At 38.6% G+C, this 22,497-nt stretch overlaps 1 protein-coding gene and 1 long non-coding RNA gene across 8 annotated transcripts in view; one reads left to right on the forward strand and one right to left on the reverse strand.

The window, feature by feature from the left end:
- Window positions 1-20,562, reverse strand: part of Kif2a (kinesin family member 2A) — a 69,864-nt gene extending 49,302 nt beyond the window's left edge. For 2 of the 4 annotated variants that reach the window (XM_004862887.3, XM_013078961.3), the window contains exon 1: window positions 20,156-20,539. In XM_004862887.3, the coding sequence (XP_004862944.1) occupies window positions 20,156-20,219 (64 nt within the window). In that variant the 5' untranslated portion in view covers window positions 20,220-20,539. Of the gene's footprint in view, window positions 1-20,155 lie in introns of all 4 variants that reach the window. The other 2 variants (XM_004862885.3, XM_004862886.3) reach the window with 2 other exon arrangements.
- The window catches only part of LOC110345479 (uncharacterized), a 442,224-nt gene continuing 440,236 nt past the window's right edge, over window positions 20,510-22,497 (forward strand). For all 4 annotated transcript variants that reach the window (XR_015442355.1, XR_015442357.1, XR_015442358.1 and 1 more), the window contains exon 1: window positions 20,510-20,735. This is a non-coding gene — a long non-coding RNA (uncharacterized LOC110345479). The remainder of the gene's footprint in view (window positions 20,736-22,497) is intronic.

Below are 22,497 nucleotides of genomic sequence, written 5' to 3' on the forward strand. Positions count from 1 at the left end.
AATTTCCAGAAGATAATAAGAAAAATACAAAAGGGCTATGTTACTATTAGAAATATTAAATCACTGTAGTTTCTTGGTATTATTTTGCATATATGGTGTTGGGGTAAGGGAAGATTAAACAACTGTCCAAAGCCACTTGGGAAGATAATATAAAAACAAATTCTTAAATCATAAGATTACAATTCTACAGGAAAGAGTGAAAAGGTTAAAACACACACAGCAATGAAAACACTTAATGAGGTTTATTAACTAATTGATTAAATAAATCTCAACACCTAAGAACTCTAAGAAAAAGGTTATTCTTTGCATCTTCATTTCTTTGGGTAATATACAAAATTTACCTTTACGCATTTGTTGAGAATTAAAAGATGTGCTCTTTAGAAAACCTTAGAATTTTATAGTGGTGGTGTTAAAACAACATGTTGTGGACAGTCCACGGATAATGAGCAATGTTTCCTAATTATTCCCTGGCTTTTGAATTAAATTCAAAAGGGAATTCCATACCAATACAGCGCTGCTATATTCTACAAATATTTCATAGCTCCATGTAGATATCATCTCCTATTCATAAATACATTCTAAGAAATAGAAACAGAGATCTGGTAGAATGTTTTGCAACAGTCAGTGTTAATGTCAACTTCCCCCAATAATGTCATCACTACCTCTGCTATACTCTATTAATAGAAACCGATAATAGCAGTGGCTCTGAGCCAGATCAATTTCTAATTTTTTAAATCACTAGAATAAGATGTGAAATATCAAATTCAGAGTGCCTAGGAAAAAAGATACACAAAGAAGAATGCAGTTAGAGAAGCTTAATTTGGAAAGGCTAAAATAAGACTATCAGTTTTGTTTTGTACAAACCACGTTTGAGTTGTCCATCAAGTAAGCTGTCTGATATTCTGGGGAGAGTCCAAGATTAAGATAAAAGCTTGTGAATGGTCAAATACAGTGACAGGAGGAGTGATAATGCCCTAAAAGGGGTGAAAATTGGTTCTTTGGAAGGGAAACCACAGATATTACAATGGTTTATGGCCTTCCAAAGAGCCACAGTATATAAACAGATGCAAAGCATATTTACAATAGTAATATTACACTTGCAGTGGTGGTGGGGATTAATTAGCAAGGAGATCCAGAAGCTGTCAGAAAAAAAAGAAAAACCAGAGTAGTCTTCTAACTCAAGTGAAGATTTCAAGGGAGAGAGAGTGAATTAACTGTTGAATTTTGCTAACAAATCAAGAGCAATGGCCAAAAGTGAGGGGTCAGGAGGGTAGTTTTGTTTTGTTTTTAGATGGAACAAAAAATAGCCCTGCAATGCTGAAATGATTCAGTAGAAGTCAGGCATGGTGGTACAGACCTATAATCCCAAGGTGTCTGTCTGAGACACGAGACTGAAGCAGGAAGAGGGCAAGTTTAAATTCCACTTAGGGAATTTAGCTCAATGTGAAGGTCTCAGGTTCAATACCCAGTGACTCACACATTCTCCCCCACCCCTTTCTCTCTCTCTCTCTCTCTCTCTCTCTCTCTCTCTCTCTCTCACACACACACACACACACACACACACACAGATTCTGTAAAGAAGGAAAAAACTGATGACAGCATAAACAGACCCACTGAACTGATTTGGGCAAGAAAGAGGGGATAGGCTTTAGTGCAGAAGGAGAGGAAATGGGCCTAAAATAGGAACAGATAAAAGATATCCATAGCAAAGTAAGGAATGCAGAGCTATAGACACAGAACTTTATATTTGGGTAGATGTGGTAGGCTTGTTCTTTTTTAGTTGCTTTTACTCTTCAGTGCTGAAATAGCAAGCAAGGTTATCTACTGAAAATGTGGGTGAGTCAGAAGCAAAAATCTTCAAAGAATGAAAGAAGCAACGTCTATGGAGTTTATCTTGAGAAATTAGGTAAACAGTATGTCTATTAACCAATATACAGAAAATAAGAACTACAGAAATGTGGGTATAAAGACAAAGAATATTTAGAAAATATTCTAAAATATTTCAAAAATGAATTTTCAGAGAATTTAGTATACTGACAGGAAATCCATGCAATAATAACTAAAAGGAGATCTGAAATAAGATAAAGATTAGGTCTGTAGAAGCATTTAAAAATTTTACTGAAAAATTTTATACTACCGAGAAAAACTGAAAATTTTTATAATATATTATAAACCCCACAGTTTCACTTAATTTTCAACACATGGCTAATGCTACTCTTTCTACCACCCCAACTGTTTATTTTGAACCAAATTCCAGATATTATATCAATTCATCTATATTTACTTCAATAGTCATAGAGATATAATTGTATGGGTTTTAAACATTTTCCTTTTTTTTTTTATTTTTTTGGTACGGGGGATCAAACTCGGGTCCTTGCGCTTGCACAGCAGATGGCGAAACCACTGAGCTAAATCCCCAGCCCCATTTTCCTTTTTTAATAACAATTTGTAATTAATCTTTCTATATGTTTTAGCATAGGCAGTATATCTTTTAGTGAACTAAATCACATCACTGATATGCTTGAAAATAACATTAAAGATATGATCATTAAATTTACTGTAGTTCAAGTTTAAATTTCATTTCTCATGTACCTTTCAATGCTTGGTTTTGTGTTGTGCTTACTATAGTCTCTAAATCCTGCCACAGTGTGCCACAGACACACACCTGCACTGATAAGAAGCAATCTTCTCCTACCTTCAACTCTAGTTACAAACACAGGTGATTTTAAGACCAGGATTTCAATATATTCCAAGGTCTTAATCATTCTGGACCAAAGAACTGCAGTGTATTGTTGATAAATGTTAAATTAATTGGTTTTCTATGTGCAAGGATGCAGAATGAATGTTAAGATCAGGAAGGTAGCTGGGGGGCAGGGTGCAGGCATAGGACAGAGATTTTCCAATATGTATACATACTCTTTTGGAATGTAAGTGCTAAGTCTGGGACTATAATGCTATTCAAAACACATAATTAAATTTAAAAGGCAAATTTAAAGTATACATTAAGAATACTGACATGGGGCCAGGGATTTAGCTCAGTGGCACTGTGCCTGCTATGTTATGCTCTTGATGACAACACAAATCAACTTTCTAAAAAGAATGTTAAAACCTGAATAGAGTAGTGAAAGAGTAGCACTATTAGTTCATTTAAGCACTGGTTTGGCAAAAAAGTAATTGTAAAGCATGTAGAAGCCATGTACTACGCAGTACGGATATAGTGGAGCCTGGGTCTGACCAGACATAGTTAAACAGATAATACACACTCATAAGCATTTTGACAGCATAAACTGAGGGGACTCAAAGCAGAATACAGAGGGAACTCATCCTTATCAAGGAATCAAGGAAAGGTTAGAATGTTTCAGGCAAAAAGGAGAAGCAACAGTTAGCTAGGTTAGATATGAGTGTTCCTTTTAAAGTCCTATCTAGAACAGTGATGGTAAACCTTTTAGAGATGAGTGCCCAAACGGCAACCCAAAACTCACTTATTTATCTCAAAATGGAACACTGCAATTAGACCTGAATACTGAGGTTTTAGTTTAGAAAAAACAACTCTTATATTAACATCTTCTGTCTTAAAAGAAAAAAACACCTGCCATAGGTTTGCCACCACTGATCTAGAGTACAGTGTCCTTCAAATAAGTATGAATGAGACTGGAGAGGCAAGTCATATTGTTCATGGTTACTCAAAAATAGTAACTTAAAAATGGAGAGATCTGTGAGGAATTTGTTGCAACACCTCAGATAAGACATAAAACTGGCCTGACCAAAGTTACAGTGGTAGAGATGGAAAAAGCATATGAAAAAGTACTTGAGCAATTAAAATTAAGAGAACCTGGGATCCCACGCTCCTAGGGCAGAGAAGGTGAGCTGGTCCCAGCACCTGGAAGGAAGCTCCCCACCACCATCCCATGCCGCTAGGGCAGAGAAGCTGAGCCCGTCTCAGAACCCAGAAGGAAGCTCCCCTGCCGCCATCCCAAGCTCCTAGGGCAGAGAAGGTGAGCCGGTCCCAGAACTGGGAAGGAAGCTCCCCCACTGCCATCTCAAGCTCCTAGGGCAGAGAAGGTGAGCTGCGCCGGTGCCAGAAGCACCCCCCCCCACCACCATGGAAATGAGAAGACATGTAAACAAGTCTCAAAAAGACTTCTGGATCACCTACAGCAACCCCAAAGGGAAATGAGATAGAACAATCTGCTACTCAACTACCTGGACTCTCTGAACAGGCAACAAAAGAGGATTTGGGAAAAATGAAATCAGAAATAATTACTGAGATAATAGCAAAGATTGTGCTCATGGTGCAAGACATGATTAATAAATCTAGAGAGGACACAGATAAAAAAATAGAGGATCTGAGGAACATGATGGAATCCCAACACAGGAAACAAATGGATTCCATAGAACAGATGCAAACAGATTTCCAGGAGATTAAAAACTCCATCGAAAGTCTGTGCAGCAGAATGAACCAATGTGAGGATAGAACTTCAGATATAGAAGAAAAGATTGCAATTAGTGAGGAGGAAAAGAAAAATTACTTCAAAATTGTAAAGGAACAAGAGAAAGCAATCCAGCAGCTGCTAGACAATGCAAAGAATAACATAAGACTGGAGTCAGTGAAGAAAGAGGAGAGAGTGCAGATGACATAAAAAACTGTTCACAAAAGTGATGGCAGAAAACTTCCCAAGGAGGGGAAAAGAACTTCACATACAGATAAGTGAGGCATATAGGACTCCAAATAGCCTTGATCAAAAAAAATCTACACATAAGCATATAATAGTTAGGATTCCAGAAATCCAACAGAAGAACAAAATTCTACAAGCAGTGAGAGAAAACAAACCAATCACATACAAAGGAAAGCCCATCAGAATCACAGCAGACTTCTCAAGGCAAACCCTCAAGGCAAGAAGCCAAGAAGAGCTTGGAGTGATGTATTTCAAGCCCTAAAGGAAAAGAGCCTCCAACCCAGATTGATGTAGCCTGCAAAACTATCTTTCAAAATTGATGGAGAAATAAGATACTTTCATGATAAAGAGCACCTCAGGAACTTCATAAATAACAAACTGGCACTCCAAAAAATTTTAGACAATACCCTAGGAAAAGACAATGAGGATCACAACCCCAGGAAACCCAGCAGAATGAATCCATTGGGCATGACAAATTAAATGCAATGGGGGAGAATCCAACAAAAACAAAAAGTCATGACAAGGCTTTTAAAACTTTTAACGTCAATCCCCTCATGAGTGTATAATTCAATCTTGTTATTGTACTGATTAGTATTTTTCTGATTCTAGAGTTGCACACCTTTCCTTCTGCTGTATTGGCTATTTATCATCTTATGTCTACTTTTTAATTGGGTTGTCTATTAACGAGCTCTAAGAATTCTTTATATATTCTGGTCATAGGTTATATGCATTGTAAATATGGTCTGTTTAAGGACTACTTTTCATTTTAATGATGTCATTTAAAGTTCTAAATTTTGATGGAATCTCATTTAACAATTTTTTTCTTTTATACATCACGTCTTTTGTATCCTATGTAGTTCTTGCCTACCCTGAATTCATAAACATTTTTCCTTATAATTTCTTCTTAGTTTTATACTTTTAGGCTTTCTTATTTAGGTTCATAGATCCCTTCAAGTTATTTTTATGTATGGAAATAAAGGGTTGAGGTTCATTTTTTATATATGGATACCAGGTGTTCTAGTGGTATTTGCTGAAAACACTATCTCTTCCTCGGCTCTTGAATTGAGTTTATATTCTATAAAATGTTAATGTTAAATAATCTTTCAAAACTCAGTGGACCATATATGTGTGGTTCTATTTCTAGATTCTGTTTTATTCAAATGATCTATATGTCTTTCCTCACACCAACACTGCCTTGATTACTGTAGCTTTAGAAGTCTTAAAATTAGGGACTCAACGTTTTCCAACACTGTTTTTTGTTGTTTTTTTTTTTAACTTTTCTGAGTCCTTTGTACTCCTACATAACTTTTAAATTTCACTATCCAATTCTTCATTTATAGCAAGTATACACAGGCCTGAATTTTTATATATACCTTGTGTTTTCTAATCCTGTTAAATTCAAATACAAGTTCTAGGGGCTCCTAGAGATTTCTTAGTATTTTCTCTGTAGATGATCATTTCATCTACATATAAAGATTTTGCTTCTACCTTGCCAATCCTATCCTAATTGTGTCATTTTATTGCCAGAGTATTTTGGTGGGGCCTAGGTTTCAAAGTTTAAAGGACAGATAAAGAGTAAGCATATCTGCCCTTGTTCCCCACCTTAGGGAGAAAGCATTGTATCTTCTCCACTCATATAAGGCGTTCTCGCTGGAAGTATGGAGTACATGTCTTTAATCTGTTGAGAAGGTTCTGTTCTACTTCTAGTCTCCTAGCTGGCTTTTACCATGAACAGCTGTAGAATTTAGTCCAATACTTTTTCTCCAACTAGTGATAGGATCATACGGCTTTTTCCTTTCCTCTGTTAAAATGATAACTTTTGGGGGTGGATCTTCCAATGCTGAACCAACACTGCCATCCCTATAACAAAATCACTTTCTACATACTGCCAGATTTGACTTCCAATAGTTTGTTAAACAAATTTCTATCTATGTTCTTACTTCTTTCTATTATCTTTATCCAGTTTTAGGATTAGCACAAAGTTGATTTCCTACAATGAGGGGAGAAGTGTTCCTTTTTTTTCTGCTTTGTTTGATATAATTTATCATTTAAAATGTATATGAGCCTGCTGTTGTCATATAGCTAGGTTTTCAAGCTAGGAATATACTTTCTTTAATAGGTGCTATTCAAATTTTATATTTCCTTCAGAGTTAATTTCATTAATTTGTCTTCCAAGGTACTTCTTAGAAGTTGTCAAATTTATTTCAAAAAAGATTTTTGAAATATGCTTTCTATATCCTTTTAAATTCTGTAAAATCTGTGGTAATGTCTCCTAGATCTTGATATTGTAATTTAAAAAATGTATAATTGATATTGTGTAACAGGAAGAAAAGGTCTAAAGGAGCAGGGGAAGTGGGAGGGGTAGGGGAAAAGAAAAAAGGGAAAAGAAAAAATATGAGAAAAGGAAAAAAATGGAAACAAAGTCTTTGCAATAGAGAAAGGTGGAGGGGGTGAAGGGAGGGCAAGGGAAGGAGGGAAAAAAAAGAACCATGATACTCATGGAATGGTACAAGATCCCAATGATGAATGTAACTGTATTTTATACCTAAAATGTACTAATAAACTTAATGGGAAAGCCAAAAAAAAAGAGAACCTGGGCTGGGTGATATAACTCAGTAGAAGCACACCTGCCTAGCTGTGAGGCCCTGGGTTCAACACCCAACACAAAAAACAAATAAACAAAAAAGCAGGGTACGGTAGCTCACACCTGTAATCCCAGCTACTTGGGAGGCTTAGGCAGGAAGACTGCAAATTTGAGGAAGTCTGGGCAATTTTGTTTCTGTCTCAAAAAACAAAACCAAACCTGGGGATGTACTTGTGTGGCTTACACAAGGCCCTGGGTTCAATCCTTAGTACTGCAACACACACATACACACCCCGAGTGGGGGAGTGAAGGATATCTCAGGTTATGAGATGAAAGGAGAACAAAGAGTCAAGAAAATGCCTAGGTTTCTGAGCAGGACATCAGGGAAAATGCAAGTGATGAGAATTAAACAGTTAAATAGATTTGGGGATAGGTTCAATTTTGGACACATTGAATGAGATGATTATGAGACATTTAAGCAGAGATACCCAGCCATCCATTAGATACACAAACAGTATAATGTGCAGCTACCCTAGGTTGAAGAGGAGAACTTGTTTTACCAAGAGAGGAAACTCATATTCCAGGTTAAGACCAAGCCCTGAGGTATACTAACAATTAGGAAATGGAGGAATAAGCACTTCTAAAAATTTGGAAGGGATTATCAATTATTCATTTTAATCATTTTAATCCTTATTAACACTTTCAGTTTCTCACACTAGAGAAACTATTTGGTATTTACATGTGTGTCCTATTTATTTCACTTAAGAGTATGGCCTCAATATGCATCCATTTAGATATAAATGTCTCTAGTTTGAAATAGGAAGAAAAGGTCCAAAGGGGTAGGGGAAGTGGGAGGAGAAGGGGAAAGGAAAGAAGGGAAAGGAAAAATTATGAGAAAAGAAAAAAATGGAAACAAAGTCTATGTAAATAGGGAAGGGTGGAGGGGGTGAAGGGTGCACAGGTAATGGGGAAAAAATAAGAACCAAGATACATCATGTACAGGTACAAGATCCCAATGATGAATGTAACTGTATTGTACACCTAAAATGTACCAATAAAAGAATTTAAGAAACAAAAAAAAATTTGGAAGGGAGGTTTGGAGAGGAGGAAAACAAGAAGTTCTACCATACTTAATTAAGAAATGGCTCTTAACAGAAACTCAGGAACCTGAAAGGCTAAAAGCAATGTGTCACTCCTGATAAAAATTCAATCCATAGTGCATATAAAGGGCCTATATAGTTAGGGCCATGTTATGATCAACTTGGTATCAGCTATAATTGAAAAAATAAGTTTAAATGCAACCCATATATAATCCTAAAACAATTGTAGACAGGTTTGGACAAGCCCTCAAATCAATTTCTTACATTATCAGGCTCTTAACACACTGCCATAATCTAACAAATTTTCCTGACAATATCACCGCTCATCTAGTAAGAAGCATCCTTTCACATGACAACATATCTTCCTGTCTAAACTTCTGAAAATCTTGTGTGGAGGCGGGCCTAAACTTAGGCAATGATAAGAGACTGAAGAAGACTAGAATTTCTTTTTTTCAAAGAAATTATAGCACTGCACAGCACTTATACTGAGTACAATAGCTATTTAATATTTTGTTGTAACAGAAAGTAACTTTTTTGAGGGAAAAGGCTGTTATACCTTCAAAGACATCAAATAAAGGGACATACAATGATTATCCAGCAAATACTAGCTGGAGTAATAAAAACATCTGGAGGCAAACTATACCCTGAAGAAAAGAAAATTAAAGCATTACATACGTAATGATAAAACTCCAAGGCCTAGAACAGCCTAGGACACAATGAGCTGTAAGAGGAGTAAGAGTATAGAGGACCTTGGCGGTAGATACTCTATGTTCTAGGTTCAGATGTGTTACTTACTTTGTTTCACCTTGGACAGGTCAATTTTCTTTTTACAATAGTACCAGCAAATTTTGACAAGTAGCAGTATTTCAACAGAGTTGTCTCGTAGTTAAATTCTAAGACTTTGCCTCACTAATTAGGATCTCTCTCATTTCCTAAAACAACTAGAGTATAGGTAAATCATTATATTCACTTCTCTTTATTGGTCCATAGTAAATTACATGCTTTATAATATTACCAAAAAATAAAATTTAAAAAAATCTTCATATAAGTAAATGTAGTAGTTTGTACCCCAACTCACTCTCATGACATGAAACGTAATGAGATTTCATGTGCATATCTTATGGTGGAAATTCCCTATCATTTAACTAGAACAGATAAGCCTCTGCTCAAATTTAGTCTTAGCTGATCTGATCATAGGGATGGACGATACTTGTAGACACACTGCTTGGATATTTGTCATGCCATTTCAACTATAAACTCATTATGTCTATGGACTGAAATAAAGAAACTGGGCAAAGGTTGCCAAACATATCTGATTCCTTCTCACCGCATTACAGCTCATCTAAAAATTATACATGTCAGCACACCCTAAATCTCTTATATTGGCCAAGAGACTATGCATAACAAAAATAAAGACCACAAATGTACCATTTATTTTATTTATTTTATTTTTTTCCGGTACCAGGGATTTAACTCAGGACCTTGCCCTTGCAAGGCAGGCGTGGTGCCACTGAGCTAAATCCCCAGCCCACAAATATACCATTTTAAATGCATGGTTGATCCTCTTTCTTAAAATACTACAAATTTTTATTAAGAATTGATCCTCAGGCCAGGGATTTAGCTCAGTGACGCCACGCCTGCTTTTCAAGTGCAAGGTCCTGAGTTTGATCCTGCTACTGTGGGGAAAAAAAAAATTGATCCTCATTCTTAAAATATAAATTCTTATCATTAATCAGTCCAATATTTCAAGAGTGACTTTGACTTTTAATACTCAAAGTTTATAGGGCTCCCCTTTCAAATTCACAGCAAAACTGAATGCAATATACAGAGATTTCCCATATACCTACTTCACTCATGTGCACATAGCCTCTCCCACTGTCAATGTTCTGTACCAGATACATTTATTACAACTGGCAAACTGACACAAACTGACACACCATTATCACACAGTCTCTAACTTAAACTGGAGTTCATTTTTGCTGTTCTACCTTCTATATGTTGGCAAACATATAATGTCATGTTATTCATTGTTATAGAGAACATTACACAGAACAATTTCACTATTTAAAAATTGTCTGTGCACTGCCTATTCATCCTTTGCCTAACCCTTTATAAGTCCTAAATTGCAGATAGCAGTTAAGAGATTCTAAACACTGAAATAGCATCCAGAATCTTGAACATGGAAAAGAGACTCTTAATGTCAATGCAGAAAAAAATAGGCCAAAAAAAGAACAAAGAAAAGATAAAGGAGAGCTCCATTTCCAAGTGCCAGGGTACTAGGGATTGAACCAAGGGCCTCATGCACACTAAGCATGTCCTCTACCACTGAGCTATACAACCAGTACTCAGCCCCAGCTCCATGTTTCAGGAGTCAGAACTCATCATCCTTTAAAGAGCGGAAGCCAAATCTTTTTTTTTGGTACTTGGTATTGAACCCAGAACCTTCAGCCTGGGATACATCCCTGGCCCTTTTTAAATTTTTTAGCTTGAAATAGTATCTTTCTATGGTGCTAAATTTCCAGGCTAAGCTCAAACTTATCCTCCTGCCTCAGTCTCCCAGAATGCTAGGATTACCAGTGTAAGCCACCACATGCAACTTTAAGCCAGATTCTTTAGTATTTTTCCTTTCTACTCTTGTCAGATGAATTCTGAAGGGGCCTTGGCTGAATCTTAAGGCAAAAACAGTTACAGCTTAAGTAAATTCTTGTTGTATGTACACATTTATGCACCGGAAGCAACCCATTATCTTGAACTCACTTTTAAGCTAACAGTATTAGCAGCAAAAAGCAGCCTGAGTTGGATGGAAGGTCTATTTGATCTTACACTTTACACAAGTTCTATAGTCTTCTACACTGTATTCATGAATAGGATTAGCTTGATTGAACAGAACTGAAGAGAATTTATAACCCACTCAAGACTTTCTAAATGTGAAGTCCCATCCTTTCCAACTCTAGTCCTTTTCTCAGCACCTGTGACATAGCACCATATGGCAATTCTTTTTGCAGTATATTCTGCATCTCATGTTTCTTAATCATTGTCCACTCTAGCTCTCCTTTTCACTATGCTCCCTCTAATCTATCACTAACCACTGTTTAACTCCTATTACTGCTCTTAGGAGATTAAGTCTTATAGTAGTTTCCAAGTGTCCTCGAAATTAATTCCAAGATCCTTACCTTTATTTCCCAGTCTTTAACAAGGTGCCCCAGATTACCTCTCTTCCTTTATCCCTCTCATCTGTTACCCTCCCATCTGCCTATTTTAAATGTCTTTTATCTGATAGCTCTGCTTCTAGACCAGGAATTTCTCCCATATTGTGCCACAATCCTGTAATGCCTCCTTTCCCCTAAAGGCAATCAATCTGTTTAAACTTTACTCTCCATGAAATCTTGTCAGGTCACTTTGTTAGGAGATAGTACTTTTTCTAAAATAATGGCACATAATCCTGGCTGCACTCTGGAATCACTGTATATGAAATTACAATCCTCTCCTGTAATACTGGGAAGACTCTGCCTACTGATAGGACTGTTATGAAAAATCAAACAAAATACTATATATTATATATTTAGCAAATCAATGGCTTATAAAGGGCATAAAAGTTAAATCTCTTCTAGTAACAAGAATAATAAGTGAAGTGACTTTTTAAGAAAGAAAAGTAGCAATGTGGAGAGCGGAGGCTATCTGGGTGAGGCTGAGTAGATAGCTGCTGGCCAAGAGTTGTGATTAAGAGCTAGGGGTATAGTTCAGTGGTAGTGTCGTTGCCTATCATTGTATGTGTAAGGCCCTGGGTTCAATCCCTTAGAGCAGCAAAAAACAAAAGTCACACTCATCAAATTTTATTATGCTATGTCCACTCCTGATGCTGTCCTTAAAAAATTTTTATATAGGTGAAATTTTGTTAAAATGTATGCCAAAACCAGTAAAACATGGATTAAAAGTGTTTTCTTTGGGGGGGTGGGCCAGTTGAGACAAGGTCTCAGCCCGGCCTTGAACTATGTAACCCAGGCTGGCCTCAAACTCACAGCAATCCTCCTGCCTCAGCTTCCCAAGTGCAAGGATTACAGGCACACACTACTACCACATTTAGCTTTTTAAAAAGTGTAAGTAAAATACAGCAAGGGCGTCATCTCATTCTTATAGTCCCGTGACCATACCGAATAGGGAGGTTATTCCCCAATTATCCATAAATATCAGTAACTGGTAGAGTGTGTCCAACCACTGTTTTTGTTTTATGTTCCTAGGTCTTTGTGTTTACAAGTATACCAACCAAGGTTACTAGAGAGAAACCTGCTGTCAGGGGCTTGTCTGCCAGGATGTAAAAGTGAATAATTCTGAGGCTGAATGTGGGTTCTCCAGGAAACTGCACTCTGAAGGATAAGGAATATTTTTTATGAGACAGCATGTATGATATCTATTTTCCACCCAGAAGGCTTACAACTTGAAGTCTAACTAAACAGTCTAAACCTAAAAAGGGAAGTGGTAATGATGTACACACAGAATGGGATACTAATCATATTACATATGGATCATTTCTTTCTTTGTGGGAATAAGAACTATTTTTGGCTTTTTTTTTTTTGTACACCAACTCCTATGAGAATTCCTGATAGACAGCAGGTTGTTAGCAAATGTGGATTTAATAAAATCTACAATAAGAAAACAAAGAAATATGAAATCACATTATTTTGATATGCCATAATAAATGGTCTACATATACTCACACTGTAGTAAATAGCCATTTAACTATAAGTTTTATTGTACTGAGTATAAGAAAAGTAGGTAGTATCAAAATTGAGAAAGGCCTAACTAAGCAAAGCCATTTTGGGAAGTATAACTTTTAAGAGAGACACTTGTACCCTCACTTTACTCTTGGGAGATGGCAACAAAAAGTTAATGGGATTAGCCAACAGTGAGATGACACCCCATTTCCTTTTATGCTAAGTTTTTATAAAATGAGATTCCAATCCCATGAACATGAATGTATCTACCTTTATATTAACCAAGTGGCACAATAACCACAGCAACTACGTGTAATCAAGTACTTAACCCTTCAATGTCTAGTGATCCATTTTTGGAATGACCACGATGAAAAGTGTTCATTTCAAATTCTTATTCCTTGAATTTTACTATGTAACATATATGAATTTCATGCAAAAATGCAAAAATTTTTAATATTTGGCATAAATGGGTTAAATGTTTAATATGATGAAGTTCTAATGTCTACTTTGACTTATGCACTATACAAGTATTATCTGAAATGAATGTTTCAGATTTTGTATTCTGGAACTTTTGCAGACACACACACACACATATATATATAATGAGATATTTGGGGGAATAGAAGCCAAACCTAAATATAAAATTCATTTGTTTCATATGTCTTATACATATGGTCTGAAGGCAATTTTATACAACTGCAACCTGTCACACAAGGCCAGGTATGGAACTTTCTGCTAGTGGTATCCTTTTAGGCACTCAAAAAGTTTCAGACAGAGAGTGGGATGTAGCTCAGTGGCACCACCCCTGCCTGGCAAGGGCAAGGTCCTGAGTTCGATCCCTGGTACTGGAAAAAAAAAGTTTCAGATTTTGAGCATTTCAGATTTCAAATTATCAGAGATGCTCAACCTGTAATATTAATATTACTGTAGCTAAAATAGATGGTACATGATAGAAGGGCAAGGTAACCTATATTTGCTTCACAAGTGGACCAGAAGAGTAAAAATTAGTTCTATCCAGGGCTTAAAAATTATGTCTATTCTTTAAGTTAAGAATGATGATTTCATACAAGCACAAGGTCCTGAGTTTGATCTCTTGGTACCAAAAAAAAAAAAAAAAAAGACTGATGATTTCATGTGGGCATGGTGGCATAAACCTGTAATCACAGCGATGAAAATGCTGAGACAGGAGGATTGTTGCAAATTCAAGGCCAGCCTGGGCTACAGAGTGAGTTCAAGGCCAGCCTAATTACATAGAGAGACCCTATATCAAAAAAATTTTTTTTCAAAAGAAATAAATCATTTAAAAAGATTATTTTAGGTTATAGAACAAAGGTTCTATAGAACAAACCAAAATGGATGGCTGATCCAAGAATTAAGTCTTGAAAAAGATTAATGCAGTTATAAATGGCAAATATGCTTTAACTGAAATAATAGGTCTGGATCCCCCTTCTTGTTTTAGATTTTCCACACTCACACCCCATTCTCCATTTAAGCAGACACAGGGTTAACTGGCTCTTTGGTGTTTTTTCTAGCTTTCTTTTTTTTTTTAAAGTATGACACAACAAGTTGACACAATATCTCTCATAAGAATCAAATGGCTTGGCTTTCTGTGGTATTTCTAGAAGCAACAAGTAGTGATTGAAAAGGGCTTTAAAGCCTAAAATGTCAGAATTTGATTGGATTTTACCAGTTTGGCAAATTAAAGGTATGCTATCAATTGTTTATTTCCTTAGCCTCTTGCACTGGTGGAAAGAATTTTATTACAGGAGCTTGTAGGTCTCAAAAAGCAAATTAATATACCCAACACATACAACTTCACACCACTATCAGCAAATGTATGCTGGTACTCTAAGAAAAGCTATGAGTGAATGGATTTAGGCTCTGGCTCAAGCTATGTCTCTGATGAACCATGTGATCTTGGCAAATAATCCAAATCCCAATTGTCACCTATGAAATGATGAATCTGCTACTTTCTTACCCTTACTTTATAAGGTTCCTATGAGGATGCAATTAGCTAGGTTTGAAAGCATACAGAACTACGTCAAACAAATACATACATAGTACAGAAGTATTATCATCCTAGACACCATACCATGCAAAAGGAAATTATAATAAACCCACAAATTCCCCCATTCCATCTTACCTTAGTCACATAATTACAACAATTATATTGCTTGTAGTTCATTTTTATTACCTAAATGGAGTCTAGTCTTCAGAAGCTTATATAATGACATGTAAAGATCAACTAGCAGAACATATGTGGCAAAGCATGTAAAGAATTAGGCCAATTTAAAATGTTTTATAAAGACTGCCTCCTCTAAACACCAACATTCCTGATGGATCCTCTGAAAATTTTAATTTCCTTTGGATTTCAGATGTTTTAATTAAAGCACTTTTCTCACCAATGTTAATTAAGAAACAAAGATATTTTCCTCCTGGAATTTTGAGATTCGTATAATCCCAATTACACTCTATCAGGGATCATTACAATCTGGCTCTATAGTACTATTCTCTAATGCCTCTTCCATGATTGAGAACCAACTTCCTACCTCTTACAGGCTGTAGAAAGCTGTATATGGTTCCAAAATAACAGAATTCCTTGTTTACTACCAAGAGTTCTTGGTAGTGTGGTTTCTATGCTATGCAAGACAGGTTCCTGGGTGCCACTGACAAGCTGTATGACTCTAAACATGTCACTTATGGTGACTTGGAACTCAGTCTCCACATATATAAAAATATGAAGTAGATAATCTTCAACGATCTTTCTGGATGAAATGTAAGATTCCCTTCAGGTCACATATATCAATACTGTGACAAAGATCCAAAAGAACAATACCACTTTAGCTGCAGTTTCCAAATACTCATTACTTCATTTCTTCCCCAGTCCCTAAAAGAGTTACTACTGATAAATGTTTTAACAGTACAGGTTTTAAAAATCTTCCAATAACGACTCTCTAGCTATAAGACTGGGTTCCCAACAGCACCGGAATCATAAAGATAACAGCAAGACAGATACAAGAAGACATACATGATCCTTATTTACACTTTCTCACACCAGAGAGATAATGCAATATTTACACGTGTTCAATTTATTTCACTTGAGTATGGTCTCAATATGCATCCATTTACCTATGTCTCTAGTTTATTTTTCTTTATGGCTGAGTAGTATTTTATTTATTTAAAAAATATATCTTTTTTATCCATTTATCACTTGAAGGGGAATTGGGTTGTTTCCAAGATTTAGCTATTTACAAACTGCCACTATAAACATGGGTGTACATTTATCCCTGTGGTATGATGCTTTTAATTCTTTCAGGAAGATACCCAGAAGAGGAATAGCTGGGTAAAATGGGATCTCTAATTCTAGTTTTTTGAGGAATCTCCACACTGATTTCCCCAGTGGTTGCACCAGTCTACACTTCCACCAACAGTAGACAAGGATTCCTTTTGCCCCACAGCTCAGCCAGGATTTGTAGTTGATTTCTTGATAGCAGCTATTCTTTCTGGAGATGGAATCTTAGTGTTGTTTTAATTTGCATCTCTCAAATGACCAGTGATGTTGAACATTTTTCATGCAACTATTTGCCGTTTCTACTTCTTCATCTGAGAAGTGTGAATTCATCTCGGATGCCCATTTTTGGATTGGGTCTTTAAATTTGGGGGGGGTCTGATTTTTTTCAATACTTTATATGTTCTAGATAATTAGTCCTTTGTCTGAGGAACCACTGGCTAAAATTTTTTCCCACATTGTGGGCTGTCTCTTCACTCTGTTGGTGATTTCTTTTGCTGTGCAGCAGCTTTTTAATAAGATGAGGTTCTAGTTGTTGATTCTTTCTCTTGTGTGAGAGACTGAAAGTGTAAAGACCAAGAAGTGTAACAGATACTGTGAAATAGGAAAAAGTTGTTCAAAATTATACTGAGTGTAGCTGTTAATAATTGAATGTTTTATGCAAAAAGGGCATAGTGTTATTAGAAAATGAGTTGAGATTAGCAAATAAAAATATATTCTTTTAAGATCATGATACACTGTATTGTTCTTTATTTTTGTTATGAAAAATGTTTTCATAGAATGGCTTTTATATTTTCTTTATCAATATCTACTTGTATTACATTAAAATAAAAATTTTAAAATTATAAGAAAAAGAAGATATATATGAGTGTCCATTTCCAGAAACTAGTTCAATATCATACAGGCTATCACCTGTGACTAGAAACAATCTCAGAAATTTAAGCCAAACTTCTGCCACTTCTAAGTTCAGTATACCAAATAAAGCAGACTGGCTTTAGCAAATCAGTCCATTTCAATTAACTCTGGCAATCCTGAACTAATAGTGGGGTTCCACAGTAGGGAGATGGCAGTACAGAACAAGCATAGATAGAAGGGCTTCACTTCCTGCTAAGAATTCATGAGAATGTTTAATTAAAATTATGTTTGAAAATAAAAAATCCAATAATGAAAAATTCATTCAACTTTTCCGCTGGGCACACTGGGGGAAGTGGGATGACACACTGACAAGTTGGAAATATAAGAGCCAAATATCTAATTTCATAACACTCTGGCTCTGGGTGAAGTGGGTATGGACAGCTCAACATCCCTCCATTGTATTCTCTTTTCCACACCTTCTCCAAAGTGTAGTGTGAAAAGTTATGTACTCAAATACTAATACTTCAGCAAATATGCTGTCTCATGGATGATACAGGGTTTTTTTGGAATTCAGAAGCCAACTAGGTTTTAATAATTAGTGTAGACTTACTAGCAATAGTTGTTTTTTAACAGGGTCTTTTTTTGGTACTGGGGATCCAACTCCGGACCTTATGCTTTCGAGGCAGGTGATGGCACCAGTGAGCTAAATACCCGGCCCAAGGGTCTTAAAAGACAGTATACCCATTTTAGTTCATCTTTTTGTTTTTGAAATATGTTTTAATATTTGAGCATCACTGAAGGGAAAAGCATGGCATGAAATAGGAACAAGGATCACCACTAGCGTGGATACAGAAAAACTCAAGTCACCAGTTAATAGCAGTCTGATGCAGCCCTTCTTCACTCCTGTGATTTTCACTGTTCCAGACATTACATTAGTGTTCATTCAACTACAAAGTTTATTTCTGTGACAACCACTGGTGTTTTATCCAATACAGATTGGTTATAGAAGTGAAAGGAGGAAGCAAAACAGCTTTTTTACAGTGAAAAAGGGAAAGCTTGAGGGAAGCCTCTCAGACATCAACTTTCACTGTGTAACACTGCCATCCAATAGAAATTATTATTCCCTTTAAAAGTTCTTATCTTCTCCATCATGTATCTAAGGTAATTAAAAGTGGACACTCATAGGTTAATACACACTGTAATGATTTTCATTATTTCTTATGAAAAACTGCTTCTGAAATATAGTTTAGGTTTCTAGCACTCATGTAAAAAAACAAAGCTCTTGTATGTCCGGGAGTTTCTGGTATGAGCTGAAGGTAAAGGCTGAAAGAGTATTTTAAGTCTATATTCTCCAACCCGAAAAGTACCAAAGTTGCTTCGAGTCAAGTATTTTTAAATAAAAGATGTTAGCTCAGAGAAAAATTAAAATATGGAAGCTTCTTGAGTGCCAAATACTATTTAAAAAAGATTTCACAGTTAACACCGATGATCATAGTTAAAGGAACCATAGTCTAGCAATGAAAAGAACTCAGATTTTATTGCACCCCAAGTTTCAAACTAGTATGTAAATCCTACTTTTTGTTTATATTCAGTGAACTCATCTTAATCTTAAAATGACATTAATAGTACTCTTCCAAGAAAGTAATCTGAAGAGAAAGTGGAGAAGACATCTGTTTCCCAGTAGTGTTACTGATAACTTCTAAAGCTCTAAGTAGTGGTATAATTTATGTTTTCATATACAGAATGATGCTCCCTGTTGTTACCACAAATTACCACAAATACAATGAAGGAAAAAGTCACTAGCTACATGAGGTCTTTCAACGTATATAGATTAGCTTCACATAACTCGGTCAAACCTGGTAGAAACCAAGAGGGCATGGATGTGACAGCCAGGTCACATTACTGACTAGACTAAAAGATAATGAGTAAAATATACAAAGAATGGGCATAAGAGAGGTGGAGTCAAGAATACCTCATAACTCTGGATATTACACATCTCTAGTTCTTTCAATATGCGGATTAATTTTTTTTTATTCATTTCCATTTACCTATTCTCTCCTTTACAATTTAAATAATTTCCAAGGCTAGCAGATGTATCCCACACCCCAAGCAAGCTAGCGACATAAAGCATTTTCCCCAAGAGGAACCTACAGAAACACACAGACGCCTAAGGCTCTTTAAAAAGAAAAAGAAAAAAAGCTTGTCTCCACTTCGCCTTACACTTTCTCTGTTACCTTTCCCGAGGGTGTGAAAATATCAACATCCGGTCGCCCACCCCCTCCCTCTCCGTAGAGCCTCGCGTGGACCACGCTCAGCCCTCTCTTCCCCTTCCAGTAGCATCTTGGAGAAGCTTACAGCCCATTTCTTCCCATTGCTCTCCACCCCATTCATGGGAGAGCGCGGCAGAGGAAAAGACTAGCAAAAGGAAAATGCAGCCGGCTCGAGAACGAAGAGGCCCAGCAACCAGACAGCAGTGAAAAGCTACGGGATTGCAAGTCCCCTCGGCCTCCGGCCGGTAGTCGCTCCTCTGCACCCTGAAATCATTGGTCTTCACGCTCCCCACCCCCACGCCGTTCGCGAGGAGGCGGCCGGTAAAATGCTAAGCGGGGAGCGCGAGCAGGGTCATCCCCAACGGAGACCGCGCGCGGCCGGGGTGCGGTCCCCGGGGAGGAAGAGCCAGCGAAGCAGCGAGGGCCCCCGCCCCAGGCCCCTTCCCCGCCCGGCCTCCCCGCGGCCCGGTTCCCGGCACTGCAGCGGCGCCGGGCGGACCCCACGCCGGCCTCGCTCGCACACACGCCACACAAAAGCGCCACGGCCGCCGCCTTCCTGCCCCACAGCCCGCGGAGCAATCAATGAGGCGGCCAGCGGCCGGCGCCCGCGTCTCCTCCGCGCACAGTCCAACGCGGAGTCCGGCCTCCTGGCCCGGCGGCGCGGCTCACCATCGCTCCTCTTGATTTCCACGTAAATCCCGATCTGGATCTTGCCGAAGTTGGCCGTTGCCATCACCTCATCTGGAGCAGCGGCGGCGGGCCGAGGAAGAGGGACCGGAGGGCGGAAAAGGCGGGGAGGGGGCGGGGTAGCGGCAGGAGGGGGAGCGGTTGCCCGCGGCCGCGCCGGCCCGGGAGACAGCGTGAACACAAGCGAGGCCGCAGGGGCAGCGGCAGCGAAGCAGACGGAAACCCCGGGCCTGCAGGGCGGCTGGAGGAGGCGGACGCCAGGGCGTCGGGGTGAAGCGAGGGCCGCGGCCGTGAGGCGGCGCGGGGGAGAGTGGGAGGGCCCGCGCCGCCTGCCCGGGAGCCGACGCTGGGAAGGCGGGGCGCCGCGCGCCTGCGCAGAGCGCGCCGCCCGCGTCTTTTCCTCCTCCGCTCGCCTCGGCCGGCCGCCTCGAGGCGACCCCGCCCAGCTCCGCGGCGGGCTGGCGCCTGCCCCGACTGTGCGGACCGGGAGCGGAGCGCGCGCGGCCCGGCCCCCAGCGAGCTGGCGTCGCGTTTGATTTCAGCGCGCGGCCTGGAGCGCGCGGTAAGCGGCTCTCTGTGCTTTCTGGTCCTCTCTCTTCGTTGTATCCGCGCTGTTGCCGGAATGGGTTGAGGGCTGCGTGGTTTCTGAGCTTTCGACTGGAGACCTGGGCTGAGGAAGTGAATTGAAGGACCTGACACGGACAGTGCTGTTCAGTATTTGTGGGTGTCACCCCTCTTGCCACTTAGAGGTGGTTGGGCCACATAATCTCCCAAGGCACACCTGTTTCATGTTTACCACCCAGTGATGGAGGAAAGGAAGAAACACCTTGGAGGGGTCACAATGAAGACCCTCTTACCTGTGGCCTTACTTCCTGGCTCCTCGCCCCTCAAAGAGAAGCCTTGCGGCAGGGCAGCCTTACCAGCTAGGTTTCTGACCGATCCGATGCTGGTGTTTTTGTTGTAGGGTTCAAGACTTATTGCCTTGGCCTGTAACTCCAGCAACTATGACTCAAGGACGGAGGGCAGAGACAGAAGATTGACTAGGGAATGTGCCTTTTCTGAGGTCACTCGACTAGTCTAACTGCATTACCAATGTGGAGTGCAAGACTCCAGACAGTGCAGGAAGGGCACCAGGACAGGTCCGTGGAAACTGTTAACGGATACAAACCCCCACACTTGACTCCAGCTTGTAGTATTGAGATTTGATATGGAAAAAACATTTCTATGTCCTACTTTCCTTAGTCTTTTTTTTTTTTTTTTTCTGGTACCAGGGATCGAACTCAGGACCTTGTGCTTGCGAGGCCGGCGCCAGAACCACTGAGCTAAATCCCCGCCCCCTCCCTAGTCATTGTTAATCTCTCATAATGACTAAAAATACACAGTGTTAAAAGTTCAAAAATTGGAAACTGGATCTGTCGGTGTGTGAGTGCATATGTGCATTTATGTGCGTGCCTAGAGTTTTCAACCTAATAAGTACTCTAGTCAAGTACATCCTAAAAAAGTTAAGAGTCCAGCTCCATCTACAATTTTTTTTTTTTAAAGTATTTCCGTCAACATTTATTGTTTCTTTTTTTTTCTTTTTGGTGCTGGGGCTCGAGCTCGCGTCCTTGCGCCTGCGCAGCAGGCGGCGAAACCACTGAGCTAAATCCCCGGCCCCCTCCAACTACAATTTGAAAGTAATGAAGGTCAATTTGTCAAAAGAAGAAAGCCTCTTAAATCCATACTAAAGAAGGCATAATTTCCACGAAAAAAATACTGGACAATGTAGAAAACAAATTAAGCTTTTCCATCCCATTGCACTTCAGGACCTCTTTCAAAGTAAGGTTTGGCCAAATGAGGATTCCATTTTTCTCCCCCCTACATACACTTTTTCTCCCCACCCACCCCAATTTTCATGGTGTTGGGAATTGAACTTGTGCTAGGCAACCACTCTACCACTGAAGCTACATTCTGAGCCCTTTGAGATAGCATTGCTAACTTTAGGATCTTCCTGCCTCTGCCTCCCTAGTACAGTAGCTGGGATTACTGCTTGTGCCACTGTGCCTGGCCTCTTGTTTTTATTTTTACTATACTAAGGGTTATATCTCTGAGACTGTGATATAAAGCATCTACTTATTTCCTTGCATATTCTTTAAAGAATGCAAAGAAATCAAGCTATACAACTTTTAAATTTTAAATTGCTTCATAAAACATTATGTTTTGTTATGGCTGCTGACACATACCTTGCACCTTGTGGGTTATATAATTAGGAAGTCTTAACCTTTAATACATATAAAGGTATTTTTAAAGTATATACATCATCCTGCTCAATAAAAATGAGATAA

The sequence above is a fragment of the Heterocephalus glaber genome, unplaced genomic scaffold, assembly GCF_053883595.1.
Source record: "Heterocephalus glaber isolate CG9 unplaced genomic scaffold, H.glaber_assembly_v1.0 deba00001543, whole genome shotgun sequence".
NCBI lineage: Eukaryota > Metazoa > Chordata > Mammalia > Rodentia > Bathyergidae > Heterocephalus > Heterocephalus glaber.